This window comes from Daktulosphaira vitifoliae, unplaced genomic scaffold, assembly GCF_025091365.1.
Source record: "Daktulosphaira vitifoliae isolate Bord-2020 unplaced genomic scaffold, ASM2509136v1 Scaffold_5, whole genome shotgun sequence".
Taxonomy (NCBI): Eukaryota; Metazoa; Arthropoda; class Insecta; order Hemiptera; family Phylloxeridae; genus Daktulosphaira; species Daktulosphaira vitifoliae.
In genome coordinates, this window is record NW_026099576.1 from 629,777 (window position 1) to 657,099 (window position 27,323).

The following is a 27,323-nucleotide window of genomic DNA, read 5'->3' on the forward strand; positions in this document are numbered from 1 at the left end:
TCAAAATTTAATTGCTTTATCGTCTTGATCTATTATTTTCTCAGTTATAAAGTATAGTTGGATATTAATGGATAGTATATGAAATTTTTAGGATTTTCAACAATACGGTAACCAGCTGCCACTCCTGGATTAAACTTGTGAACCGTATGACTAGGAAGTCCGTTGTCAAATGCGCCATAAACAGCGTTAGAATTTATTTTTATACTAGTTAAATTATTTATGTTAGCAACTTGATCCGATATATGTATTTTATTTGCGTCGAGTATTTTTCGATGAAAGCCTTTAATTCTGATTTTTAATTATTTTTATTAACCTTCAACATGAATGAGATTTTATACGACTGAAGACGTTCTTCTAGATAATTACTAATGTCTTCAAGTTCATAAGTGCTTTCAGGCACTTTAATTTCTATGTTATTTTCAAGAAGCTCGTTATTTATATTTATCCAAGTGAATGTATTGTTTGACTTGTCAATATTTGGTATTGAATTACATCCGTAAAATCCCAACAACGCAACCTCTGGTGATCCAGTGAATTCTATCGGTGGAAAAAAACTAGATATGACTTCCGACGTTGTGCCATGCAGCGTAAGGGTCAACGATTTGAGCATTGTGATTTTAAAAATTTTAAACACAGCTGACCACTAACATTTGTGTTATATTTTTGTTTCTGATTATAATTGTATTTCACGCGCAATCCGGCGAAATAATTTTCAAGTTCTAGTGGAGGAGGTAAATTTCCAAAAGAGTCAAAATACACCATGTCCTTGCTTTTTTTGAAATACGCTACCCAATGCGTTCCTTTTCCACGGTCAATATCCAAATTAACAACTGCACTCTCGTATATTTTAGGCTTGACAGACAACTTATCTCTCGAAAAGACACCGCGGAAATGACTGACCCCGAATGACTCATTTTATAATATCTAAATCGCTGAGTGCACGTCGCTTGGGTAGTGTCAATGCTAGTTTTTTTTTATGTTTCAAATAGAATCCACCACTCTTCTTTTTCCCAGCATATGGATGCATGTATAATGCATTACCGATTTTCACTGGTTTATTCAAATTAACGTTTTTTCTGACTTCGTGTGCAGCTCTTACAATACTCGATACCAGCCAACGATCCTAAAGTTGAAAGTTCAGCAAAAATAGGAATGAGTGGCATCACACCATCAAATTTAGGTACTTTGATAGTGCGAGGTGTTTTAAATTTTTGTTTTCCCTTTACAGCAACACAAAGTTTGTCGCACTGTTAATATCTTTTGAATTACGCATAGCTTTACGTCCAACTCGTAGTACACCACCAAACCCATTCCAATCTTTCTTTTAGCTTTCATGGTATTTGTAACAACATACGCAACAGCCTTTTCTCCAAATAAACTATCGTTCGCTTTTACGCGGTCCCAAGCACGTTTTTCTAACTCGTAATCAGCCAAATGCCGTTCCGATAAATCATTTGTTTTTGCATACGCAATATCATGTTCACGACACGCTGCATCGAGTTTATTTATTCCAGGATCACCACGTGCTAGTCTTTTAAGTTTTGTGCCTGGTCCGCAATACTGATACCCTGGAACATGCATTTCAATGGGCAATCGATTAATTAACAATAGCGAGTCCTACACTTCGCTTCGTCGCACGTCTTGTTCGCACCATTTTCAATATATAACTGTAAAGGTTTTTTGAGTTTTTCATAATTTATACTCATTTGTTTGACGAGTAATAACGTGCGCTAATAATGTTTTTTGAGAAATAGAAACATACTCTATCAGTCGATAATGTGATGATTAGTCAAAGATGATGACCTCAACAATGGTCGATGTCGATGTGTTCATAAAAATGACGTGAGTATAAAAAGACGACTTATACTGATACATGTTTAGTTAATATCAAGATGTCGGATAAAGTGTTAAAAGAAATCATAAGCTTTAAACAAAACATAAAAAATAAAATACAGTTAATTCATAGAAATGTTGAGAAATCGGAAAATTTTGTACGTACACTAGGGTGACAACATTTTATATGACAAAAATTTTATTTAAATTTTTCTTTTGTCCCATCCTTTTAAAATATTTATTTGGGTAAAATATACATGTTCTGAAAATTTTATCTAATTTTGTTGATGTTTAGAGGTCGCGCAGAGCTTTATTATTTGTTTATAAATAACTTTGATATCACGATTTCATCAGCTCTCATTATCGACGATAATACACTGATGTTAGCGACTCATTTGCAGTATGGCAGTACAAATTGTCATTTTAAACCGTCAACATAATTCTTCGTGATAATATAGCCGCACTTTTATAAATATTTTATAAGTGTTTCGTTAAGTTCATATTTTTTGAATAATTGTGTTCAAATTTTTTGTATTTGTGATAATTAAAATAATTGCGCTGTGATGTGAATATTTTTTTTATTATTTAGTTCATATATGTGTAATTTTATATGTAATTAAAATATTATGGCAAGCACAAGCTCTAAAACTATAAGTTATGTAAAGGATCGAGAAGTTTGGCTAGTTGGTGGTACACTCGAATCAATTACTGGTTGCAAACTACCATCTAACCAGCAAGTACTTTGTCTTTTTTTTCATTTGCATTTGCATGAAAAAAAAACTATTCAAATTAGTGCTACCATCACAGCAAGAGAAATATGCACATTTTGGGCAAAAGCTAAAATTCCTACTCAAAAGGAATGTCATATAATTCACAAAATAAAAAAAATTCATTGTAAATGGTTGAATTTAAAAAAAAGTTCTTCGATAAATCTCCTCATCAAAAGGAGATTGAGTCTGTATTTGTCGATGACTTCAATAATTTATTTGACATTGCTCATAAGGATGCTTTAACTCTTATAACTATTGAAGTCGATACACAGTTTCTCCTGGCTCAGAGAGAAAAAGGAAGACGTGGTTGCATGAGCTTCGTTGACACTGATACGATCACATTTGCATGTGACCATATCTCTGTCTCCCAGAACATCATTGTACCGTTTAATAGACTATTTATAAAGATACGATAAAAGTCTATAATATATAATTTAACCTACTGTAACTATTACTTTAGGTATTTATTTAATATAATGTTCCTGGAATAAATATGATATTTTAATAGACATGTTATAATTATCAATTAATTGATCTTTAATAAATTCATTATGAAATGCTATGTGAGCAATTGACAACGCCGTTGCTTTTCCAACGTCATCGTTTCTGTCTTTGGTGGTCGTGTTTCATCGCGTTAATTAGTCATTTAATAAGCTAGCAATTTCTTGATCTGAAAACCAATATCCCCAATGTCTTATATAAGTTTAAATAACTCGCGTAGTGTGATTTTTTGGAAGGCTGAGCTGATAATAATTATATTATATATTACATGTAAAGCATAATTATTGTCTTCCGCTATTTTTCGCCCATTTTATATTTTTTGAAGATTTTTGATACGATTACATTTGCATGTGCCCATATCTTTGTCTCCCATAACATCATTGTACCGTTTAATAGACATATATATATATATAATTAACACAGTGACATACAACAATACTAACAGGAGGGCGGACTGCACACAAACACTTTTGCAATTCACGGGCAATGTGCCATAATAAGATATCCCTATCGACAGTTGACCTTTTACCATCATCGCGATCACTACTTTTGTCTGATAATTAACTTAACTTCACTACCCCGTATATTATAGTGTGTGTGTGTGTCGCCGTCAGCTCCCTGTTGGATTATATCATCTCTTGGTGTCCAGCAGGTTGTATTATCTATTTAATATTTCAATTGCTTAATAAATATTTATTTATATCGTTGTTAACCTAAAGTGTTATATATATATATATATATTGTAGTGCGACCCTTGGTAGTTCCTCTAAGGAAATATAAATTAAATAGGAAACTTCAGTACCTAAGGTAGATATAGCCTAGCCAGCTATCCCCCGTTGGTCCCTTAGAATACTGTCGACGGGCATTTAGGCTAAACCCCTAAATAGCGACGTAACAGCACGAAACTTTAAAAAAAAGAAGATAAAAAAAATGAGCGACAGCAACAAATTATAATCAGAGAACTAAAAGAGATAGAACGATCGAAAGGAGAAGCAAAATCTAATGATTTAAATACTGAAAGAACAGAATCTAGTAGCAGCAGTGGAAGTGACGATGATTTATATATACCTAAAAACAAAAGATTAAAGCAAAATAAGTCTACTGAACTTATTAATACATTAAAAACTTCTAGTATTGTCACTACTGAAATAGCATCTGCATTAGATAAAACCAAAGTAAGTGACAGAAACGCTATGTATGTTTTGTCAACTACCGTGCAATCATTAGGTTACAATGTACAAGACTTTACTCTTAATCGATAGTACACAAGACAAGCTCGTCGAAAAAATCGTCAAAATATCGCAAATGAACTAAAATCTTCATTTTTACCGACCACTCCGTTGACAATACATTGGGATGGAAAACTACTACCTTCTTTAACATCAAAAAATAAAGTTGACTTGCTGTAATAGTTTCAGGTGACAGTGTTATGAAATTACTCGGTGTACCAAAAATTTCAAATGGAACTGGAGAAGCTCAATCTACTTCAGTTTTTGAGTTAATAGAAGAATGGAATTTGACTGAACGAATTCATTCCATGTCTTTTGATACAACAGCCAGCAACAGTGGAATAAACACAGGTGCCTGTATACTACTTGAAAAAAAAAATGAAAAGAGTTCTTCTGAGCTTAGCATGTCGGCATCACATCATGGAACTCATTGTTGAAAAACTGTTTAATACTTTGATGGGTCCTTCAAATGGTCTGAAAATACAGGTTTTTCAAAGATTTTCAGACAGCTGGAGTAAAATTAACAAAAAAAAATACGCAAGTGGAATTATGGATGATAAAGTTGTTAAACATTTCAAACCAATAAAAAAGTTCCTAGTTGAATTTATTAATGAGCAGTTGACAAAATATCAGCCCAGAGACAATATACAGGCACCTGGAGCTTTACATAGAGCTAGATGGATGGCTAAGATTATCTATAGTATGAAAATCTACTTATTTAGATCACAAATCAAATTAACCGCACAATAACTATCGTCACTACAAGCTTTCAATATTTTTGTACTACAAGTTTACATAACATTTTGGTACACTGCTCCTTGTGGGGAATTATCTCCTTTCAACGATTTAAATCTATTGTAGGAGCTTAATTTATATAAAAATACTCATGAAATTATAGCTGATGCTGCTATTAAAAGTTTCTCTAGGCATTTATGGTATTTAAGTGACACTCTCGTGGGACTGGCTTTTTTTGACAGAAAAGTGCCAACTGAAATGAAAATAAAAATTGTGAAATCATTGGAAAACAAGGGAGCCGTCAACCCACAACGACGTATTAAAATCGAGTTGAATGCAGTTCAAACAATGTAGTTATGCGATTTTGCAACTAATAATACCTTAAAATTATTTACAGCGCTAAATATACCACAAGATTTTTTAAGTCAACATCCAAGTACTTGGGGAGAAAACGCTAATTACATTGATGGGCGTAAAAGGATACAAAGTTTAAAAGTAGTAAACGACGCTGCCGAACGTGGGATATCTTTACAAAATTTTAGACAAAAGACCTAAAGAATACGTATATTGGAACGATCTTAATTAACTTATAGTTCGATTAGAACTTTTACACGCTGTAAGAAGTGCTGGAAATACAGGTGTGGGAAACAAAATACTTTCAATAGAAGAAGAGTTACGAGAACTAGGTGTAATATCATGAGTAAAGTAGCAGAGAAAGTAGCAAAATTACATAAGCCAGCTAGAAAAATATTTCCTAGAAGAAGAGTTGTATCGTACGGCAAAGATGACTTGTGGCAAGCAGATTTAGTAGATATGAAAAAATACTCTACAAAAAATAAAAATTTTACCTTTAATTTAATGATGATCGATGTTTATACAAAATGTGCGTGGGCCTTTAAAAAATAAATCTAGTACAGAAGTCAAGTCGGCTTTTGAAAAAGTCTTGTTCAATAGATCTCCAAGGAACTTGCAAAGAGACTGAGGTTTAGAATTTTTCAACAAACATTTTCGGATGCTCATGAAGAACAAAAACATAAACCATTATTCAACCTACTCTACAATGAGAGCGGCTGTTGTGGAACGATTTAATAGAACACTAAAAGAAAAAATGTGGAAAAAATTTATTACCAATAGATTAAATAGTTAGATAAAAATTATAGCAGATTTAATAACAAATTACAATAATACAAAACATAGCGCCATAGAAACATCTCCTAGTATAGCATCACGTATTCCTGGAAATGTCAGTTTTAAACGGCTACCTATTTTAAAATACAATAAAAAGTTTAATATTGGAGATAAAGTTCGTCTGAGTAAGCATAAAGCAGTATTTTCAAAAGGATATACACAAAATTGGACGTCGGAAGTCTTTACGATTAATGTCAAGTACTGCTAATCCAACGTATATTGGTTTGATAAACTGGACAATCTTTGTGTCCATTATGACAGCGCACAACCTTTCATCGTATTTGATACAGTCGCTGAAGGTTGGTTGGTTTACGAGCTTGCTTAGACGTTTGGAACTGCAGATTAGCTGAATGCGGGTACGCTTCCGTATGTTCTCCATGGTTTTCCCTATAAAATGTAAAAATTTATCGAATAACCTACAGCTGCTTTAGCATTGAGCATGCACTTACCAAAGACGGCATTATTCATTAGTTTGAAAAACGCTATTTCAACAGCATTTACCGCCTGTTTCCACATTTCAGTGTTCAACTCAATATACGGTTTCAACCAAGCACTTTGTTGAAACTCTAAAACGCGGTGCACCTGTGTGACAAGCATATTAATATCATAGCTAACAGCTCTAGGTACGATGTATATACTTTATCGATTTGCAGTCCGTGTGCGATCGCCTGTTTCAAGTTGACATAGTGTACGACGTACCGTTGTTTTATTATTATTTATTAAGTTTGGGTTTCAAAGTGGCCATGAGTTTGGTCTCTTTGGAACCCGGTGGTACATCGTCGCCAGGCAAGAACGGTAAGTCGTTGTGCTCGTCATGCAGCTCTTCTGGATACGATACATCCACTTCATATATACGCACAGTATTACCAGTGTCCGAAAGCAATTGAAGGTTGGCAAGAGGATCTGCTCCTTCATACCACCGGAAGCCTCCGTACGGCATGGGCTGACTCATAGCCCAACCGTACAGGTTATTGCCTGTAATTATTTTTAACGTTCTTAAATTACCACTCATTTATTACACTTATATATAATACTTACAGTCTTGGTAGACGATACATGAGACTGGTTTTGTCGAATCGTAATCCGGTGTCTTTGGATTATTAGCCTTAGCATAGTGCTTGACGGCCTGCACCAGCCCACCACGAATACCCTGTTCCACCATCAGTAGCATGTTGTAGTCGTTTAAGAGCTCGAGCTTCACCCTGGTGTACTTCAACNGGATGTCACGGAAATTCTCAAACAGATCAGCCAACAACAACTCGTCGATCTTAAGGTATAGGTTGCTGTACTCACCGAGGGTTGAGCAGCCGAAACGGTTCCACACCTCCGTAGCATGTCTATAGTCGTCGTCATCAATATTAGACTCACTCAACTGACTATAGAAAGCGTCCTGAGGTGGTAGTTCCGTTTCTTCCAATTTAGCCCAACTATCAGTGTACTCGTAGGGGTATACTCCCTTACGCGTCCCCAACGGTATATCTTCAGGGCGGAACATCTTGGCCGTCTCCCGGAATATAACGAAATCGGGTGTCATTAGGTTACCGGCGAAGATGGAAAGGGAATTCACAAAAATCAACTTTAAGAATCTATAAAAAGAATGTAACATTTGATATTTTGCCATGATTATTTTATAACTTTTTAAAAATCAAATTAATAATAAATTAAAACATTTTTTTAGCTTCGACGCGAAGCTGAGAAGGTATTAATTTTACTATGGTGTGTTTTTTTTTTCTATTTATTTATTTATTTATTTTTTTTTTATGTCTGTTACCACTTTTTCTCAGCTCTCACTGGACCGATTTATTTCAACAATACGTCAAAAGAGCACAAATTGTATCTAGTTGAAAACATTACCCTTAAAAATTGAAAAAAATTCCCTCGTTTTCCGAAAATGGGGGAAATATCCAAAAAAATTACAAATTTAAAAATCGGTAAATTTTGTCATTTTTTTCACTTTATTTTCTTAAAACTTTTTCAAAAATAAACAAATCAACATAATTTTTTTTATACTAAAACTTTAGATATTTACCTTTCATTTGATGTCATTTTTTTGAAAATCTAACACTTAACCTGCTCATTGGAGGGGATTTAAAATAGCAACTTTTTTACAAAAACTAACGTTTTCAACTTAATTTTTGAAAATGTTCCGGAAATACTGCGTCTTTTAAACATATATCAAATTAAAGCTTATTTTATGTACTATAAAATGAAAAAAAAATTTGTCCCGACGACCTATCTTCTATGCGCAAATGGCTACCGTATTCAATAATATGCTATTTTCCTATTAAAATTCTAGGTTTTGTATTTTATTTTATTTTAAAATATCTTATTAGGAGAATATATTGAGTTTCATGAATATTATATAATTTAATTGACATAGAATAAAGGTCATAAGACATAAGAAATTAAACTTATTAAATTTTTTTTACTTTTTTGAAGTCGAAAAAGTAATTTTTAAATTTAAGTTAGCTTAAATAGCCAATTTTTTAGCTTCGATGGGAATTTTTTATATGTAAATACTAATTTTTGATAATATTAAAATTTAGAAGTGATAGAAAAAGTCTAATTGCAGATTTGAAAACATCGCGAAAAATTGATTTAGAATGGTATATTTTTGTTTATGAAAGTTCCTTGTAGTTCAGTGCATTTATTTATAGTAACAAACAGTTTTTATTGAAATTTATTGAGTCACGTATTTATTTTATACACGTAAAAATAAAGAAAAATACATCTTCTTTATTATTTTTATAATTTCTCTGTTTAAATTACAATATTAAATTATTGAATATCAATTTCATACTAAATTTAATAATTATAATTATTATTTATTCATATATTATATTTTAAAATCGAAGAACTACTAAGTAGGATATAATCAAAGAAATAAGAGTTGATGTTGCTTTTGGAATAATCCACCAATTTCTCTAAATGAAACACTATCTACAGATTTGCATCGAAGCGTTTCTTATGATAGTGATTTTAATCACTGTCAAATATCATCTATACTTGTCCCATCTATGCATTGTCTACACTGTGCCTCGACCCCACTGTGCTACCTTTATTTTTAAAATAAAATGTGTAAAATTTTGTTCCGATTGATTAACTTAAAAGTGTACCGCAAGAGGTATCAAAAATTTTATAATAAGGAAAGTTTATTAGTTTTCATTGTTTATTTTTGTTCTTGGTCAAAAATAGATTAAAATAATTTTTTTTTTTTTTAATTTCCAAATAACTATTTTTTAAAAATTTTCTTATCAAATAAATTTATGTGTCTAATACATAAGTATTAATTGAGTTATGAGTTCACTCATTTTTTTGTAAGAAAATATCAATATTGAACTCTTATACTATTAAAGGGGAAATAATATTCTTCTATATTTCATTTTGTTCATTACTTATGAATTTATATTTTTTAATTTAATTAATATATATTATTAATTAAATGATATTAATAATTTGATATTCAAATACGATACAATTAATGAGCATTTTTTCCATAAAAATAATCGTGATATTGTTTTTTCACTTTTGCTGATATACTATTGTGGCGAGAGCGTAATAATGGATATGTAAATACTGTCCAAAATTTATTTTCAACCTGTCATTTTAAGATTTGTATAATTTTCCAATAATTTATTTATTTATATGCAAATTACTATTAAAAAAACGGTAGCACAGTGGGGTCGAGGCACAGTGTGGACGAGGCATAGATGGGACAAGTATAGATGATATCTGACAGTGATTAAAATCACTATCATAAGAAACGCTTCGATGCAAATCTGTAGATAGTGTTTCATTTAGAGAAATTGGTGGATTATTCCAAAAGCAACATCAACTCTTATTTCTTTAATTATATCCTGATTAGTAGTTCTTTGATTTTAAAATATAATATATGAATAAATACTAATTATAGTTTTTAAATTTAGTATGAAATTGTGTGGCCAGCTATGATGTATGGTTCATAGTATTGGGCGGTTGATAAAAAAGTAGAGCAGAGAATAAGTGTAGCAGAGTTGAGAATGCTTAGTTGGATGAGTGGAGTGACTAGAGAAGATAGGATAAGGAACGAGCATATAAGAGGAAGTATAGGTGTTGCGTCAATCGTGGATAAGATGACAGAAAATAGACTTAGATTGTTTAGTCATGGTATGAGGAAAGAAGAATCGAAAGCTGTAAGAACAGTTATAGAAATGAATGTTGAAGGAAGAAGAGATAGAGGAAGACCAAAAAAGAGATGGAGGGATGCTATTGAATGCGATTTGAGGACAGCTGATGTGAGCGTAGAAGATGTGGGAGATCGTGTCAAGTGGAATCTTAGGATAAGGGTGCCCGACCCCAAGTAGTTGGGATTAAGGCAAAGAAAAAGAAAAATATTACCAGATATTCCGGTGGCAATTGACATAATATGATTGTTATTTCGGAATGTACAATTTAGCGTTTAGTTGGGTTTAAATAATATAGCGTCAAATCAATTACCTACTCTATCGGTTGTATCTCAATATACACTACACTTTAATGATACAATAAATAAATAAACTCACACATACACACATATGCATTTATAACATTGTGTCTAATGTAAGTATAACATGATAAAAAGTAACCGTAAAATGAAAAAAATGGAATATAAATTTTATTACTCATATTAAATGTAATGTAACTCGAAAAATATTTGTTTAAATGAAAAAATATAAGATTATATTTTTATTTATAATTGTCTTTTAAACAACTTTTGTGCGAAACTTTTTTTTGTAAGTTAAATATTTTTTTTTGAGAAAATTAAGAAAGCTCATATTTTTGAACTTTTGCGAGGATTTAAAAAAAAAGCTCAATTCCAATCTTGAGGACTATTAGTATGTCATTATACATATTTTAATTCAACTTTTAAAAAAACAAAATTTTTTCCGCAATTTTTCCTTTGTTGACTGGCCTAGATGTCAATTTTAAACTTGTAATTGAGCTAAAAGTTATGGTAATATATTCAATTTATTTTACTATAAACTTTCATAAATCTTTATCAAAAATTTTTCATCAACTTTAAAGAACCAAAAAAATAGGTTAAAATTGAAAATTTGGACTGATTATTTTTAACATATTAAAAATCAAATCAGTAATAATTTGAAAACAAATTTTTTTTTCTTTTAATTATTATTTTATATATATAATTAGTAATAATATAAAAAATTAGAAGTGATAGAAATAGTCTACTTGCAGATTTGAAAACAACGCGAAAAGTTGATTTAGAAAAGTATATTTTTGCTTCTGATGAAAGTTCCTTGTAGTCCAGTGCATTTTTTTATAGTAACAAACAGTTTTTATTGAAAATTATTGTATCAAGCCCTTTAAATTTTTATACACGTAAAAGTAAAGCAAAATATAACTTCTTTATTATTTTTATAATTTCTCCGTTTAAATTACAATATTAAATATCAATTTCATACTAAATTTAATAATTATAATTAGTATATATTCAAATATTATATTTTAAAATCAAAGAACTACTAATCATGATATAATTAAAGAAATAAGAGTTGATGTTGCTTTTGGAATAATCCACCAATTGCCTAATTAAAACAAAAAAAAAAAAAGTTTGTTGGGAATTTTTTCTGCTATTCTGCAAAATTACTCCTTCGTTGACTAGAATGAATCATTAAATAGAAAATTTTATGAGAATTAAAACAATGTTATTTTTAAGATTAATATGCAGTCAGAAAGTTTTATAATTATTATTTATTGTAAATTTATCAGAAAAACTCATTATTTTTTGCATTTTTATCGTAATAGAACACTTAAATAGAAATCATAGTAATCATTTCTAAGTAATTTTTGATATTTAAAAAGATTCTACTATTGAAATATCCAGAACTGAATTAATTTTAATGATTTACTTTAACTAAAAAAAAAAAAGTTAATATTTTGAATCCCTCTTGTGGGCAGGTAAAGGGTTAGATTTATAAAAAAAACCAAATGATAGATAAAGACATGCATCTAAATAAAAAAAAATATACTGATTTGGTCATTTTTGATAAAGTTATAACAATTAACAAAGTTATAAGTTTTATACACTGGACTACAAGGAACTTCCATCAGAAACAAAAATATACTATTCTAAATCAACTTTTCGCGATGTTTTAAAATGTGCAATTAGACTTTTTCTATAACTTCTAAGTTTTAATATTATTAAAAAATAGTTTTTACATATAAAAAAAAATAATTAAGAACAAAAAAAATTGTTTTAAATTAATACTGATTTGATATAATATTTAATATTAATTTGATTATTAATAAGTTAAAAATAAGGAAAATGACATATTTAACCAATTTTGTTAATCGTTTAAAGTTGATTGTTGTAAATGTTTATAATAAAAAAAAAAAATTTATTTTACCATAACTTTTAGCTCAATTGGTAAGTTTGACATTGACATAATTAAATAGAAAATTTTATGACAATTAAAAAAATTGTATCGTTAAGATCAATATGCAGTCAGAAAGTTTTATAATTACTATTTATTGTAAATTTATCAGAAAAGCTCAATATTTTTTTGCATTTTTATGGTAATAGATAACTTAAATAGAAGTAATAGTAATAATTTCCTAGGAACTTTTGTTGTTTGTTGAAAAGATTCTATAATTGAAATATTGAGAACTTAATTAATTTTAATGATTTACTTTAACTAAATGTACCAATCAAAACAAAGTTGTTAAAAAGATTTACTCAATTGAGTTTATTATAAAATTTGATTATATTTGTAAAAATCAATTGTTAATTCAGGAGAAAAAACAATCATTTTTTTTAGAAATGATTTATATAGCAACACGTTAGAAAAAAATTTGAATATTATAGTCTAATAGTAGCACACACAAACAGAGTAATAAAATTATTAAATTACAAAGTAAAATGATTTAATTTTGTAGTTGAAACCTATCATATCAAACTTCATTCGTTAATAAATATTTTGAAAACATTAGAAATTAATGATTTTAATTGTCTTTATGGAGACGATGTAATAACTAACTGTTTAATTGATAAATTAGAATTTTTTTTTCAATTTTTGAGAGTAATATCTTCAACTAGATACGAATTGTAGTAATTTGACGTATTGTTGAAAAAAGTAGGTCAAGTTAGAGCAGAGAAAATAAATGATAGTCACAAAAAAATATCTTCTCGGCTTTGCATCGAAGCGAAAACTTAAAATATAGTAAAATAATTTTAATACGAATAAGAAATTTCTTCTTGCAAGGGGCGACTAAAGTGATGGGATCCTTGATCTTTATTGAAGTTATTGAATCTAAATGTGATAAAAATCAAACGAGTTTAAAATTTATACTAACTTAAAAAGAATTAAGAAAAAATGCAAAAAATTCATTGCCATACGCGGGTTGGAACCTCGTACCCCAAGCGTGTAAAACATAAATTTTACCAACTCGGCAACCGTACGTCGCTACCGTCGGGTGAAAAAATAGGCTATTTAAGCTAGTTCAAATTTCAAAGTTATTTTTCTCGACTTAAAAGAAGCAAACAAATTTAAATAAGTTTAACTTTCTATGCTATATTAATTTTTTATTTATATAATATTTATGAAAATCTGTAGTCCCCTTGTCAGGTATTTTAAAATAAAATAAAATACAAAACCCAGAATTTTAACACAAAAATAGCAAATTTTTGAATACGGTAGTCATTTTTACCGTGAAGACAAATCCAGAGGTCACATTTTTTTTTTTAAATTAAAGTATATTATATAAGCTTTAATTTAAGATATATATAAAAGTGTCAGTATTTCCGGAATACTTTCAAAAATTAAATTGAAAATATCATAGTAACAATACGCATGATTAAAGTTTTGACCCCCCTTGTTAAAGGGGTATGATCCGATTTACAAAAAAAGCGTGTAGATGAAAGGAGTATATAAATATTTATTATAAAAAAATAATAATATTGATCCATACATTTTTCCAAAAGTTATATAAAATATAAATTAAATAATATAACATATAAAATCGAGATTTTTTTCACGGAAATCGTACGTTTTTCTTTAACTTTGATGTCCGTTTTCACCACGAAGACAAGTCCAGAGGTCAAATTTTTTTTTTTCAAATTAAAGTATATTATATAAGCTTTAATTTAAGATATATATAAAAGTGTCAGTATTTCCGGAATACTTTCAAAAATTAAATTGAAAATATCATAGTAACAATACGCATGATTAAAGTTTTGACCCCCCTTGTTAAAGGGGTATGATCCGATTTACAAAAAAAGCGTGTAGATGAAAGGAGTATATAAATATTTATTATAAAAAAATAATAATATTGATCCATACATTTTTCCAAAAGTTATATAAAATATAAATTAAATAATATAACATATAAAATCGAGATTTTTTTCACGGAAATCGTACGTTTTTCTTTAACTTTGATGTCCGTTTTCACCACGAAGACAAGTCCAGAGGTCAAATTTTTTTTTTTCAAATTAAAGTATATTACATAAGCTTTAATTTAAGATATATATAAAAGTGTCAGTCTTTCCGGAACATTTTCAAAAGTTAAGTTGAAAAAGTTCTACTTTCTATACGCATTTTAAAAGGTTTGCACCCCCCCTGTATAAAGGGAAATGGTCCGATTTTAAAAAAAAGTATGTCGAATGAAAGAAGTATATATAAAGTATTTATCATTAAAGAATAAAGTTGATTCATGCATTTTTTAAAAAGTTATAGCAACATAATGTTAAAAAATGTAAAATATAATATCAAGAATTTTTTCACAAAAATAGCATATTTTTGCATACGGTAGTCATTTTCACCATGAAGACAAGTCCAGAGGTCAAATTTTTTTTTTTCAAATTAAAGTATATTACATTAGCTTTAATTTAAGGTATATATAAAATTGTCAGTCTTTCCGGAACATTTTCAAAAGTTAAGTTGAAAAAGTTAATTTTTTGTAAAAAAGTTACCATTTTGAAACCCCATCCTTTGGGCTGTTAAAGGGTCAAATGTTCACAAAAATATATAAAATGATAGGTAATTATCTAAGGTATCTATAAAAAAAAAAATTATATTGATTCGGTCATTTTTAAAAAAGTTATGGCAATTTTAAGTAAAAAAAATTGAAAAAATATCGAAAATTAGCGATTTTTAAATTTGTAATTTTTTGGGGGATTTCCCCCGTTTACGGGGAACGAGGGAATTTTTTTCAATTTTTGAGGGTAATGTCTTCGACTAGATACGATTTGTGATCTTTTGACATATTGTTCATCAAAATCGGTCCAGCGAGAGCTGAGATTGAGCGTTCACAGACACAAAAAAAAAAAATAAAAATAAAAAAAAAAACACATCATAGTAAAATTAATACCTTCTCAGCTTCGCATCGAAGCTAAAAACATTGTTATTGCTTTTATGAATATGTAAAGTATTTAATCACTTAAAATAAAATAAATAAATAATACTCAAATAAGCCAAAACACTTTAAATTTCAATTTAAAAACTTAAATTTACTAAGTAGGGTAATATTGGGGATTCTGTTTCCCCCGCCTCACCCCTTTACCCACCCAGTATATGGGTGGGCGTGGCCTGGAGAGGAGCATGTCGTACAGAGGGCGTGGTTTCTCGACTGTGGGGCTAATAGGTAACTTAGGGGTGTTAAGGTCAATCAAATTGGCGGATTAAAGTGCGCGTGCGCACTATTACTTCATATCAGTGGTGAGGGGAGGTAGCCATTCGGAAATGGTTGACTCTTCAAACGATGTCATCTATTGGAGGGTAAGGTAAACCTCATGTGAACTGATAACGGTAACTGATAAACGTACGTGTAAACATACACATTACATTGAAATAGTGTACGTCAAATAGTGGCCGCCGTTGCCACTATAACATATTTACTTAATATTAACGATACAAGGTCTTCGTCAACAATTCTTACAGAGGGAGGGGGTAACGAAACATAACATAAACTAACCTGTAATGGGTGGGGATGAATCCAACTTAAATTAATAACGTTTTCTATGAATGCCTACCAGACGCTTAGGTAAGCATATTTCCGACATTAGTACTATATTATAACGCTCATAGGCGTCAGCATTTTATGAGAACAATGAAAACGTCTGTCGTTGTTGCATTATAATTTCTAAGAATTTTATCATTGGTTACCAGACGCTTAGCTAAGCATATTTCCAACATTGTTTGTGTAATACCTGTTTAAACCAACCAAAACTTGTCTAAACAAGATCTTTGACCCCTATAAAAGAACGTCACATCAATTTCAGGATCATTCACTCATTATCTTTTCTAAAGCGATTATACCAAAAACCATTTGTTTGATTATTTCTATTTGTTGTCCTAAAGAATTTCTATGACTTTTGATATATAATAAAGTAAGTAATACATTTATATATATTTTTCATTTAAACTGTTTTCTACTGACTTTGGTTACTAGTTATGTTTAGAGTTGTTAAATATTTATTAATTTTTTATTTTAGAATGGAGCAATTAAAGAAACAGTTGAACGATCAGAGTACATTAAAAAGATATTCAAAATTAAGTGATTTGGAGGAACACACGCCATACAATATCATATCTATGAAAAATACAAGCACATGAAATGGGGTTGTCGTTGTTGGTTGTCTATTCAATAATATGAATGTGTTTTATCCCGAGATTGAAATTAACTAATGAAGAAATCGAAGCTTACAATATCAACAAGGATGATAACAAATTACATTTATTATATAGAGGCAAAAGTGGAAATGCATATTTGTTTGATTTTAGTAATTTGTTAATATTTTGCCTTGTTTTTTAAACTTATTTATATAAAATAAAAAAAACTTATTATCATAAACTTGTAAGATTAAAAATTCAATAAAATATACTATTTTTTTTTATTTTATACAATTTTATCGTATTTATTTACACTTTATGCATTTGTGTATAATGAATATTAAATATAAGTCTGTAGCACTAAGCAGTACAAAGAAGAGTTTTACACATTAAATATATACAGCAAATTTAGTATACGCTATGGTATTTGTAGCAGGTCGTACTATGTATCGTATGTAGTAGGCTGTTTATAAAAGTAGTAGGGACACTGTGTCGGTTTACCGAACAGCGTATCCTGGAATCGTATAATCTCGATTCAACAAGTCTGAACATGTTAAAACCTGTCTGAACTTGTTCAAATCTCTGTTCATCCTGTTTGAACCCCGTCTGCTTGTGTTTACAACTGTTTGTATCATATCTAACGGCGAAAATTAGACTATTAATTACTATTGGGTTTAAATTAGTTAATAACTTCACCGTGGTGTAAGCATAGCGCTCTAATCGTNTTACACCGTGGTGTATTTATAGCGCTATAATCGTTATAAGATTTTCTATATAAACAGACGTTACTTTAACTTGTTGGTAATGTGTTAAGTCGATATTTGTATACTTTAAGAATGGCTGGTTCTCTCGCTACAATTGCCAAATTCTATAACAAACAAACATTTGCTAAACCCCAACCTCACAGTGAATTAATCGATTGCACTGATTACGTTTTGAATTTCAATCCTCGTAAATTCGTTCAGATAGGATTGGATCCAAAAGATCGATTTAACGTAACTATTCGTTTACTATCGTCAACCCGTTACATACTTATAACGATAGATTTCCTACAACGGATTTATACGTTGATGGGTAATATTCTGTCGCTAATTTTCGACCCTGTATCAAGACAAAAGATTATTTTACTCAAGGATGAATACGTCACACTCTCANGTTATTTTACTTAAGGATGAATACGTCACACTCTCAAAGACTACGTTTCAAGGAGAGTCTTCGCTAGTCTTTGAATCACAAGCACAAGATGAATGCCGAGTGTTACTCACCCAATCAGACATTTTAAAACTCAGCGCTTTGGAATGTTGTATCTTTGAGACTATCAATCAAAAGATGACTGTAATTCAACCATTGGTTCTACAACAGTTGGAACAGATGGCTCAATATATGAAATCTCAGTATGAAGTAAATGTGGAAAACAAATGTATGTTGATCAATGCGGTTTCGGATTATACGATTAGAAATAGTTTACCCAATAGCGATCTGAGCTACATAAGCCAAATAAAACAATTNGTATGAAATCTCAGTAAATGTGGAAAACAAATGTATGTTGATCAATGCGGTTTCGGATTATACGATTAGAAACAGTTTACCCAATAGCGATCTGAGCTACATAAGCCAAATAAAACAATTTGCGAGCCAGCAGTTGGAACAACGGTGGACGATGCTGGAAGAATATACTAAAGAAATGGTGAATTACANAAATATACAAAAGCAATGGTGAATTACATTTTTTTTTTTTTTGCTAACTGAGTAGAACGTAATTAATAAATATAAATAATTTTTTTCAGTCTTCTAACGGAGAAAACGTATGCTCGACATTTTTTGGGTCGCTGGCCGATGATATACAGTCGGAACCAATCATACCATCAAATACAAATAACCAAGAAATACCAACAGTAGTTGTTAGTAATAGCTATCTGTCGACAAGTATCTAAAACATGTATATAANTTTTTAATTTATATAAAAAAAAAAAAAATTGTTTAAAATAAACGTATGTTGCATTGACAAAATAGTGCTGTTATTATTATATACTGAGACATAGTGAAAATCTCGTTTTTAACGTAACTTGTTATTAAAATTATAATGGATACAAAGACTATAAATATGTTTAAAGAATAATGTTTAAAATAATGATTATTATCTAGGATTTTATTTCTCTAATAACATCATATGAAAAAAAACTATGTTTCTATAAAACTCAAATCATTTTTATTCTTTTTAATTCTTCAGAAAGGTTAAAACATGCTCAAAAACCTAGCTGTACGATATCATATGCATGTAAAATACAGTAGGGTATTCTTAGAGTTTTGGTGAATAATACTTTACCATTAAAATGTGACATCTCATTACGTAACTATAGTTTNACAAAATGTGACATCTACTATTGTACTATATATATATATTTACAGATATGTACACGCATATACATATATTTTTTTAGAAAAAATACAATTTCTTACTACATTATGTTACATTAAAAAAATGTTTTAAAACTACTTATATACATGTATATTTACAAAAAAAATTTTCAATTCTTGACGATATATTTTTTACAATGATAAGAATGTCGATTCTGTTGTTGAGCGTGTAGCGCTTATCATCAAAACGGTTAAGCGCCAACTTGGTTGTACGTAAAGTGCGTACCTCGTGCTCAAACGAACGGATTAACATATTCTGTCGGTACGGAGTGTATGGTAGCGATAATGTCGGTGGACACTCAGCACCACGTATCATTCCGATGACCGCACGGGCATTCTCTCCAGCCAATGCTCGTTTTGTTGACGCATCGTCACCATCATCATCGTCTTTGAACAAACACCGTTTGTTGTCGTTTAAAGACAGATGATTCCGGACGACGTGTCCGCGGATCCCCTTAGACTTTATGAGTTCGCTGCCTTCCATGTCAAATGCGTAGCACTTTGATCGAAGTGCAGCGATCTCAAAGAGAGTGAGGCCACTGGTCTCGTCTGAAAACAAGCCGGGCATCTTCTNTTCGTCTGAAAACAAGCCGGGCATCATCTTTCTATCGGTGGAGTAGCAAGGGTGATCCTTGGGCAGGCTAGATGCGTCCATGTGCACCAGTAAATCGGGGCTATCAGCTAAATCCTAGTAGAAGTCGCCTACTCTGAGTAGGTATATGAAGGAGTCTGAGAAAAATAAAAAATATATAAATATTGTAAAAAAATATTTCTACTGTACGGTTGTACTCACCAGTATCCATGTAAACCAATTCGATTGCACTGCCATAATGTGGTTTCAATACGTCGTAGAAGTACTTGTACATAAGCGTCTTGCTAATGTTAAGCACTGCTAAACCGACGTATATTGGTTTGATAAACTTGACCATCTTTGTGTCCATTATGACGGCGCACAACCTTTCACCGTATTTGATACAGTCGTTGAAGGTTGGTTGGTTTACGAGCTTGCTTAGACGTTCGGGACTGGAGATTAGCTCAATACGGATGCGTTTCCGCATGTTCTCCATTGTTTTCCNCGGATTCGCTTCCGCATGTTCTCCATTGTTTTCCCTATAAAATGTAAAAAATTATCGAATAACCCACCTTAGCATTGAGAATGCACTTACCAAAGACGGCATTATTCATCAGTTTGAAAAATGCTATTTCAAAAGCATTTGCCGCCTTTTTCCGCATTTCAGTGTTCAACTCAATGTATGGTTTCAACCAAGCACTTTGTTGAAACTCTAAAACGCGGTGCACCTGCAGTACAAATATTTATATTAGTATCATCGCTTATAGTTTATAGGTTAATTATACATACTTTATCGACTTGCAGTCTGTGTGCGATTGCCTGTTTTAAGTTGGCATAGTGTACGACGTATCGCTGTTTGGGTTTCAAAGTGGCCATGAATTTGGTATAACCTACAGCTGCTTTAGCATTGAGCATGCACTTACTAAAGACGGCATTATTCATTAATTTGAAAAACGCTATTTCAACAGCATTTACCGCCTGTTTCCGCATTTCAGTGTTCAACTCAATATACGGTTTCAACCAAGCACTTTGTTGAAACTCTAAAACGCGGTGCACCTGCAGTACAAATATTTATATTATTATCATCGCTTATAGTTTATAGGTTAACTATACATACTTTATCGACTTGCAGTCCGTGTGCGATCGCCTGTTTAAGATTAACGTAATGTACGACGTACCGCTGTTTGGGTTTCAAAGTGGCCATGAGTTTGGTCTCTTTGGAACCCGGCGGTACATCGTTGACAGGCAAGAACGGCAAGTCGTTGTGCTCGTCATGCAGCTCTTGTGGATACGATACGTCCACTTCATATATACGCCCCGTATTACCAGTGTCCGACAACGATTGGAGGTCAGCCAGAGGGTCTGCTCCTTTATACCACCGGAAGCCACCGTACGGCATGGGCTGACTCATAGCCCACCCGTAAAGGTTATTGCCTGTAAACATTAAACGTTATTAAACCACCGCTCAAATATTGCGCGTTTATATATATACGTATAGATTACTTACAGTCTTGGTACACGATCCATGATTCTGGTTTTGACGGATCGTAATCGGGTGTCTTAGAATTGTTGGCCTTTGCATAGTGCTTGACGGCCTGCACTAGCCCACCACGAATGCCCTGTTCCACCATCAGTAGCATGTCGTAGTCGTTCAAGAGCTCCAGCTTCACCCTGGTGTACTTCAACATACAATCGAAGCTAAAACCAGGCGCGGTGTAATACTGCGCCGGGTCCAAATTGTATGTTGAAATACAGATGTCGCGGAAGTTCTCAAACACACCAGCCAACAACAACACGTCGATCTTAAGATATAGGTCGCTGTACTCACCGAGGGTTGAGCAGTCGAAATGGTTCCACACCTCCGTGGCATGTCTATAGTCGTCGTCATCAATATTAGACTCACTCAACTGACTATAGAAAGCGTCCTGAGGTGGTAGTTCCGTTTCTTCCAATTTAGCCCAACTATCAGTGTACTCGTAGGGGTATACTCCCTTACGCGTCACCAACGGCATGTCTTCCGAGCGGAACACCTTGGCCATCTCCCGGAATTTAACAAAGTCGGGCGTCATTAGGTTACCGGCCATGGAGGACAGGGAGGAGGCCATGAATCGGAAGGTATCGACGAACCGTATGGAGAAGTTATTGGTCACGTGTTTCCTGACCGAAATAAACTTCTCCTCGGAATTCGGTATGACCGAAATCCTTTGATCGTCGTACCCCAATTCAGTGACGATGAAATGCGCGTCGTAACCTGAAAGATTGTGCAAGAAGCACGGCACAAAGTTGACCGTCTTCACTTTCAGGTTACATGCATTGCACAACGTCTGTCTGAATCGGCCTGATAAATGGCAATGGTCTGCGACTTTGGGGTTGGAATCCTTGAATGCCGTGCGGCACAAGTCGCATACCACTTTCTCCCCGTGCCTGTGCACATCATCGACAGACATTCGGATGGGGACGTTGGTTTTGCGCAACAATTTAGAATTGTTGCGCGTCACTTCAGTTACAGCCATCACAAATGCCTTGGCGACCTCTTTGCTATATCATAGCGTTCGAGGATCTCGGAGGACACATCGTCCGATGTTTTCACCATGAACCCGTATCTCATGGGATGGTGGGTGTGCACAGTCCTGGTGTATGCACCCATACGATCGTCTGTTTTCTCCAGTAAGGCCTTAAAATCTGCGTATATGACATACGGTAACCGTTGTGTCTTTACCAACGAGTCAAATTCAACCTTACTGCCCTCTGTCGACATAACAGGTAAAATAGGCTTGTTCTTGCCGCACATCAACTTGTGTTGCTCCAACGTTTGTTGTCCCCGAAGAATATGCTTTTTAGGCATATCATCAAAGCTGGTGAAGCAACGTTTGCAAGTGTATATGCGGCATTTGTGATTAGTTTTTTGGCTGCGCACGAGCCTCGAAAAATCGGAAATGTACGCGTAATGTGATTTTTCAGAGTCACCGATGTACAACAGGTCAAAATGATTCTGTTGCTCTTGGTCGGCGACTCTTAGAGGATACACCAACCACTTCNACGACTCTTAGAGGATACACCAGCCACTTCATCTTAACGTCGTCTCGTTCCAAGCCGTACACATTGACAGACACGTTAGGGATTCGTCGTTCAAATATTATTATTTGGGACACGGGTGTGGGGAACGTCAACCCCGTGAAATCATACCTGTGTTCCTCATTAAAATATTTTTGATTAACTCGTGTATTATTATTAACCCCAACGTGCCTCGCTAAAATAGACCACTTGAAACAAGACTGATCGATGTTTTGTGGGTTGATGATTGCTTTTCTATTATTAATTTCAGGCGGAATCGGAATATATGATGAGCCGGCGAGGGGCGTATACTTGTATACGCTGAGCANTGGGGCGTATATTTGTATACGCTGAGCATTAGGCCGTCGATATGCGTTAGCGTGAATCCGCTACCCCTACCCGAGTACGCGTCTTCCTCGGCAAGCATAACCTCAAAATCTTCATCGACCGCACACCCGATATCCGTATCGGATAGCAATGCCCTAGCTCGTGTCTTGAAGGCACGGTCTTCAGACGGTGCTTCTGATCGCGGTATATGGTATGAGGCCTCCAATTTGATATTATACTTGATCGGACGGTTACCTACGATTTCAGTGAGTCTGGCCACCAGCTCGGGTTTAACGGCGCGCAGAAAATCACGATAGCTCGCGAAATTTTCCACGTTCTTCCGGTAAAACCAAACGGCCCCCCGCTCCAATGCGATGAATCGATATTGGTGAAATCACGGGTATCCGTCTATTGCATACGTAACCTTTTCAACCTAACCGCGCTGTTGTTGGCCCTATTACGCTTAGCCGCCTGACGTGACCAAGCAGATGTAAATGAGGTAGCTTTAATAAAAAATAAATAAATAATTTATTAAGCGTCTGGCATCCGATGATAAGATTCATACGACAATAATCATTACTGTGCGGTAACCTCTTTGATGTTTGAAATATGCTGACCTAAGCTTCTAGTAACCGATGATAACATTCTTAGAAATTATAATGCCATAACGACAGACGTTGTTTTTGTTCTCATAAAATGCTGGCGTCTATGAACGTTATAATATAGTAATACATTTGATGTCTGGAATATGCTGACCTAAGCATCTGATAACCAACGATAAAATACTATGTAAAAAATGCATGCATACAACAGTGATTATTACTGTACGGCGACATCTTTGATGTTTAAAATATGCTTACCTAAGTGTCTGGTAGCCAATGATAAACTTTTTAGAAATTATTTATTATATACAATCTATAGATGTGCGGCAAGTTTGTTTACGTCGGGTTTCATACGTACCTCTCCCATTAGATTAGTTTAAGTTATGTTTTATTACCCCTTCGCTCATTACTACATGTTGAGGAAATCCCCCTCCCCCGACTTAGTTTTCATTGGGTTTCACACATTGTGCGCACCTCACACCCAATTGTCTTAATAGAGTTTGTTACAAATCGTTCAAGAAATAGTCAAATGTGGTGGCGGCGGTCGCTACTTAACGTACACTATTTCAATGTAATGTTTACATTTAATGTTAAACGCAGTGAAGACTCGTGGGTGCTGGTAGTGGGGGAGCGACTTTAAATGTAATACCTCTAGTTATAGGTATAAAAATTGTCAAATAAAATATAATAAAATAAAATGCGACACACATATTATTATTTTAAAAATAAAAAAATGCAGACGCCTATGAACATTATAATATAGCGGTACCTTTGATGTTGGAAATATGCTTACCTAAGCGTCTGGTAGACGATGATAAAATTCTTAGAATTTATTATGCCATAACGACAGACGTTGTCTTTCTTTTTATAAAATGTAGACGGTAATGAGGGTTATAATATGGCGGTACCTTTGGTGTTGGAAATATGCTTAGCTAAGCGTCTGGTAACCAATGATAAAATTCTTAGAAATTATAATGCAATAACGACAGACGTTTTCATTGTTCTCATAAAATGCTGACGCCTATGAGCGTTATAATATAGTACTAATGTCGGAAATATGCTTACCTAAGCGTCTGGTAGGCATTCATAGAAAACGTTATTAATTTAAGTTGGATTCATCCCCACCCATTATAGGTTAGTTTATGTTATGTTTCGTTACCCCCTCCCTCTTTAGGAATTGTTGACGAAGACCTTGTATCGTTAATATTAAGTAAATATGTTATAGTGGCAACGGCGGCCACTATTTGACGTACACTATTTCAATGTAATGTGTATGTTTACACGTACGTTTATCAGTTACCGTTATCAGTTCACATGAGGTTTACCTTACCCTCCAGTAGATGACATCGTTGGAAGAGACAACCATTTCCGAATGGCTACCTCCCCTCACCACTGATATGAAGTTATAGTGTGCACGCGCACTTTAATCCGCCAATTTGATTGACCTTAACACCCCTACCTAAGTTACCTTTTAGCCCCATCATCGAGAAACCACGCCCATTGTATGACACGCCCTCCGACAACGCCCACCCGCAATACAGTTGGGAGGGTGAAGGAATGAGGCGAGGGGCAGGATTCCCAATATTACCCTACTTTACTATTATTTTAGAAGAAATATAATGGTCAACGATAAATTATTCTGTATGTAAAATTAGCTTAAAGATAAGAAATGATCTAATTAAGATATGACCGGTCATTAACAATTAACATTAACTTTGGAAGTATTAACACTATATAATATTTGGAAACGAGTCTTCAAGTCTATATATTTTTATCTCAAGGCATTTAAGAGCCGCACTACTTCTCTCGTCCAGATATAAAACCATTTATGAAAAAAATTATAGTTTACTAAATATATATGATAAATAAATAAAGATGTTACGTTAATACACTTTATATTTTACACAAAAAAATAAAATAAATAAAATTTTTGTGTGAATCAATTATTTAGAAAATTTTAAAATGCCACGCTTTGAACTCCTATGTTCATTTTGCTAAAACACAAATTAAAATTATGTATTAATAAATATATTATTTTATTTACTTAAAAAAATATACATACAATTAATTTGTTTCCAAATAACATTCTTGCTTTATCTTCTTCTTGCGGTGATGCCCCGCCTTCTATTATAGATTTACTTGACTTGATTTGTAATTTATGTTTGATCGCCTAATGACAAATTATGGATTATGTTTAAAAATATTAATGTATTTGGAATACTTTTAAAGGATATCATCTAAATGTATAAATATATTAGGAAATACATTAAAAAAAAAAAAACCCAGCACAGGGGGATCGCGGCACAGTGGTGACGTGGCATAGTTGGATCAAGTATAATGATATCTGACAGTGATTAAAATCACTATCAAAAATAAATGCTTCGATGCAAACCTTTAGATTGTGTTTAATTAAAAAAAATTGGTGTATTATTCCAAAAGCTACATGATCTGCTAGCTCCTTATTAATATCTTGATTAAGATAAAGTATGTCGAATGAAAAAGGGTTTATTAAAAAATATTATTTCTCATAAAAAAATTGTGTGGATCCATAAACTTTTCAATAAGTCATAGCATTATAAAGTTAAATATAATATAAATAATAAAATCGAGAATTTTCACACGAAAATAGCATTCGGTAGCCATTTTCGCCGTGAAGACAAGTCCAGAGGTCAAATTTTTTTTTTCAAATTGAAGTATATTACATTAGCTTTAATTTAAGATATTTATAAAAGTGTCAGACTTTCGGAACATTTTCTAAAGTTAAGTTGAAAAAGTTCTACTTTATATATGCATTTTTTATATTTGAAGCCTCCCCGTATATAGGGAAATGGTCTGATTTAAAAAAAGTATGTCCAATGAAAGATGAATATAAATACTACTTCTCATGCAAAAATTGTATTGATCCATACATTTTTTGAAAAGTTATAGCACTTTAAAGTAAAAAATGTCAACTATAAAATCGAAAATTTTCACACAAAAATAGCATTCGGTAGCCATTTTCACCATGAAGACAAGTCCAGAGGTCAAATTTTTTTTTTCAAATTAAAGTACATTACATTAGCTTTAATTTAAGATATATATAAAAGTGTCAGACCTTCCGGAACATTTTCAAAAGTTATGTTGAAAAAGTTAATTTTTTGTGAAAAAGTTGTCATTTTAAATCCCCCCCTGTGGGCAGAAAAAAGGTCAAATTTACAAAAAAAATATACCAAATAATAGGTAAAGACATCAAGCATCTACATAAAAAAAAATTGTATTGATATGTCCATTTTTGAAAAAGTTACGGCAGTTTTTAGTAAAAAAAATTGAAAAAATTTCGAAAATGAGCGATTTTTAAATTTGTAATTTTTTTGGAGGTTTCCCCTATTTACGGGGAACCAGGGAAATTTTTTCAATTTTGAAGGGTAATGTTTTCGACTAGATACGATTTGTGATCTTTTGACGTATCGTTGAAAGAAATCGGTTCGGTGAGAGCTGAGAAAAAGTGGTAACAGACACAAAAAAAAAAA

At 32.4% G+C, this 27,323-nt stretch overlaps 4 protein-coding genes across 7 annotated transcripts in view; all 4 read right to left on the reverse strand.

The window, feature by feature from the left end:
• Nucleotides 1-6,247: 6,247 nt before the first annotated feature.
• On the reverse strand, nt 6,248-22,863 carry LOC126908084 (uncharacterized). 2 transcript variants are annotated; one of them, XM_050689950.1, is made up of 5 exons: nt 21,339-22,863; nt 20,949-21,265; nt 20,621-20,887; nt 6,706-6,838; nt 6,248-6,643 (listed from the first exon to the last, which is right to left on the reverse strand). In XM_050689950.1, the coding sequence occupies exons 1-5, from the start codon at nt 22,342-22,344 to the stop codon at nt 6,402-6,404; spliced, it is 1,965 nt and encodes a 654-aa protein (XP_050545907.1). In that variant the 5' UTR covers nt 22,345-22,863; the 3' UTR covers nt 6,248-6,401. The 2 variants fall into 2 exon arrangements, with proteins under 2 accessions (XP_050545907.1, XP_050545908.1); XM_050689951.1 differs by lacking the exon at nt 20,621-20,887 and having other exon boundaries at nt 6,249-6,643.
• On the reverse strand, nt 18,358-19,829 carry LOC126908104 (uncharacterized). Its single transcript, XM_050689990.1, has 2 exons — nt 19,360-19,829; nt 18,358-18,505 (listed from the first exon to the last, which is right to left on the reverse strand). The coding sequence occupies exons 1-2, from the start codon at nt 19,826-19,828 to the stop codon at nt 18,417-18,419; spliced, it is 558 nt and encodes a 185-aa protein (XP_050545947.1). The 5' UTR covers nt 19,829; the 3' UTR covers nt 18,358-18,416.
• On the reverse strand, nt 19,841-20,331 carry LOC126908106 (uncharacterized). The gene is made up of 2 exons (XM_050689992.1): nt 20,054-20,331; nt 19,841-19,989 (listed from the first exon to the last, which is right to left on the reverse strand). The coding sequence occupies exons 1-2, from the start codon at nt 20,325-20,327 to the stop codon at nt 19,949-19,951; spliced, it is 315 nt and encodes a 104-aa protein (XP_050545949.1). The 5' UTR covers nt 20,328-20,331; the 3' UTR covers nt 19,841-19,948.
• A 2,827-nt stretch (nt 22,864-25,690) lies between the features above and the next one.
• LOC126908078 (protein KIAA0100) overlaps nt 25,691-27,323 on the reverse strand; it is a 101,910-nt gene continuing 100,277 nt past the window's right edge. For all 3 annotated transcript variants that reach the window (XM_050689924.1, XM_050689923.1, XM_050689922.1), the window contains 2 exons: nt 25,877-25,984; nt 25,691-25,808 (listed from right to left, as the gene is read on the reverse strand). In XM_050689924.1, the coding sequence (XP_050545881.1) occupies nt 25,758-25,808; nt 25,877-25,984 (159 nt within the window). In that variant the 3' untranslated portion in view covers nt 25,691-25,757. The remainder of the gene's footprint in view (nt 25,809-25,876; nt 25,985-27,323) is intronic.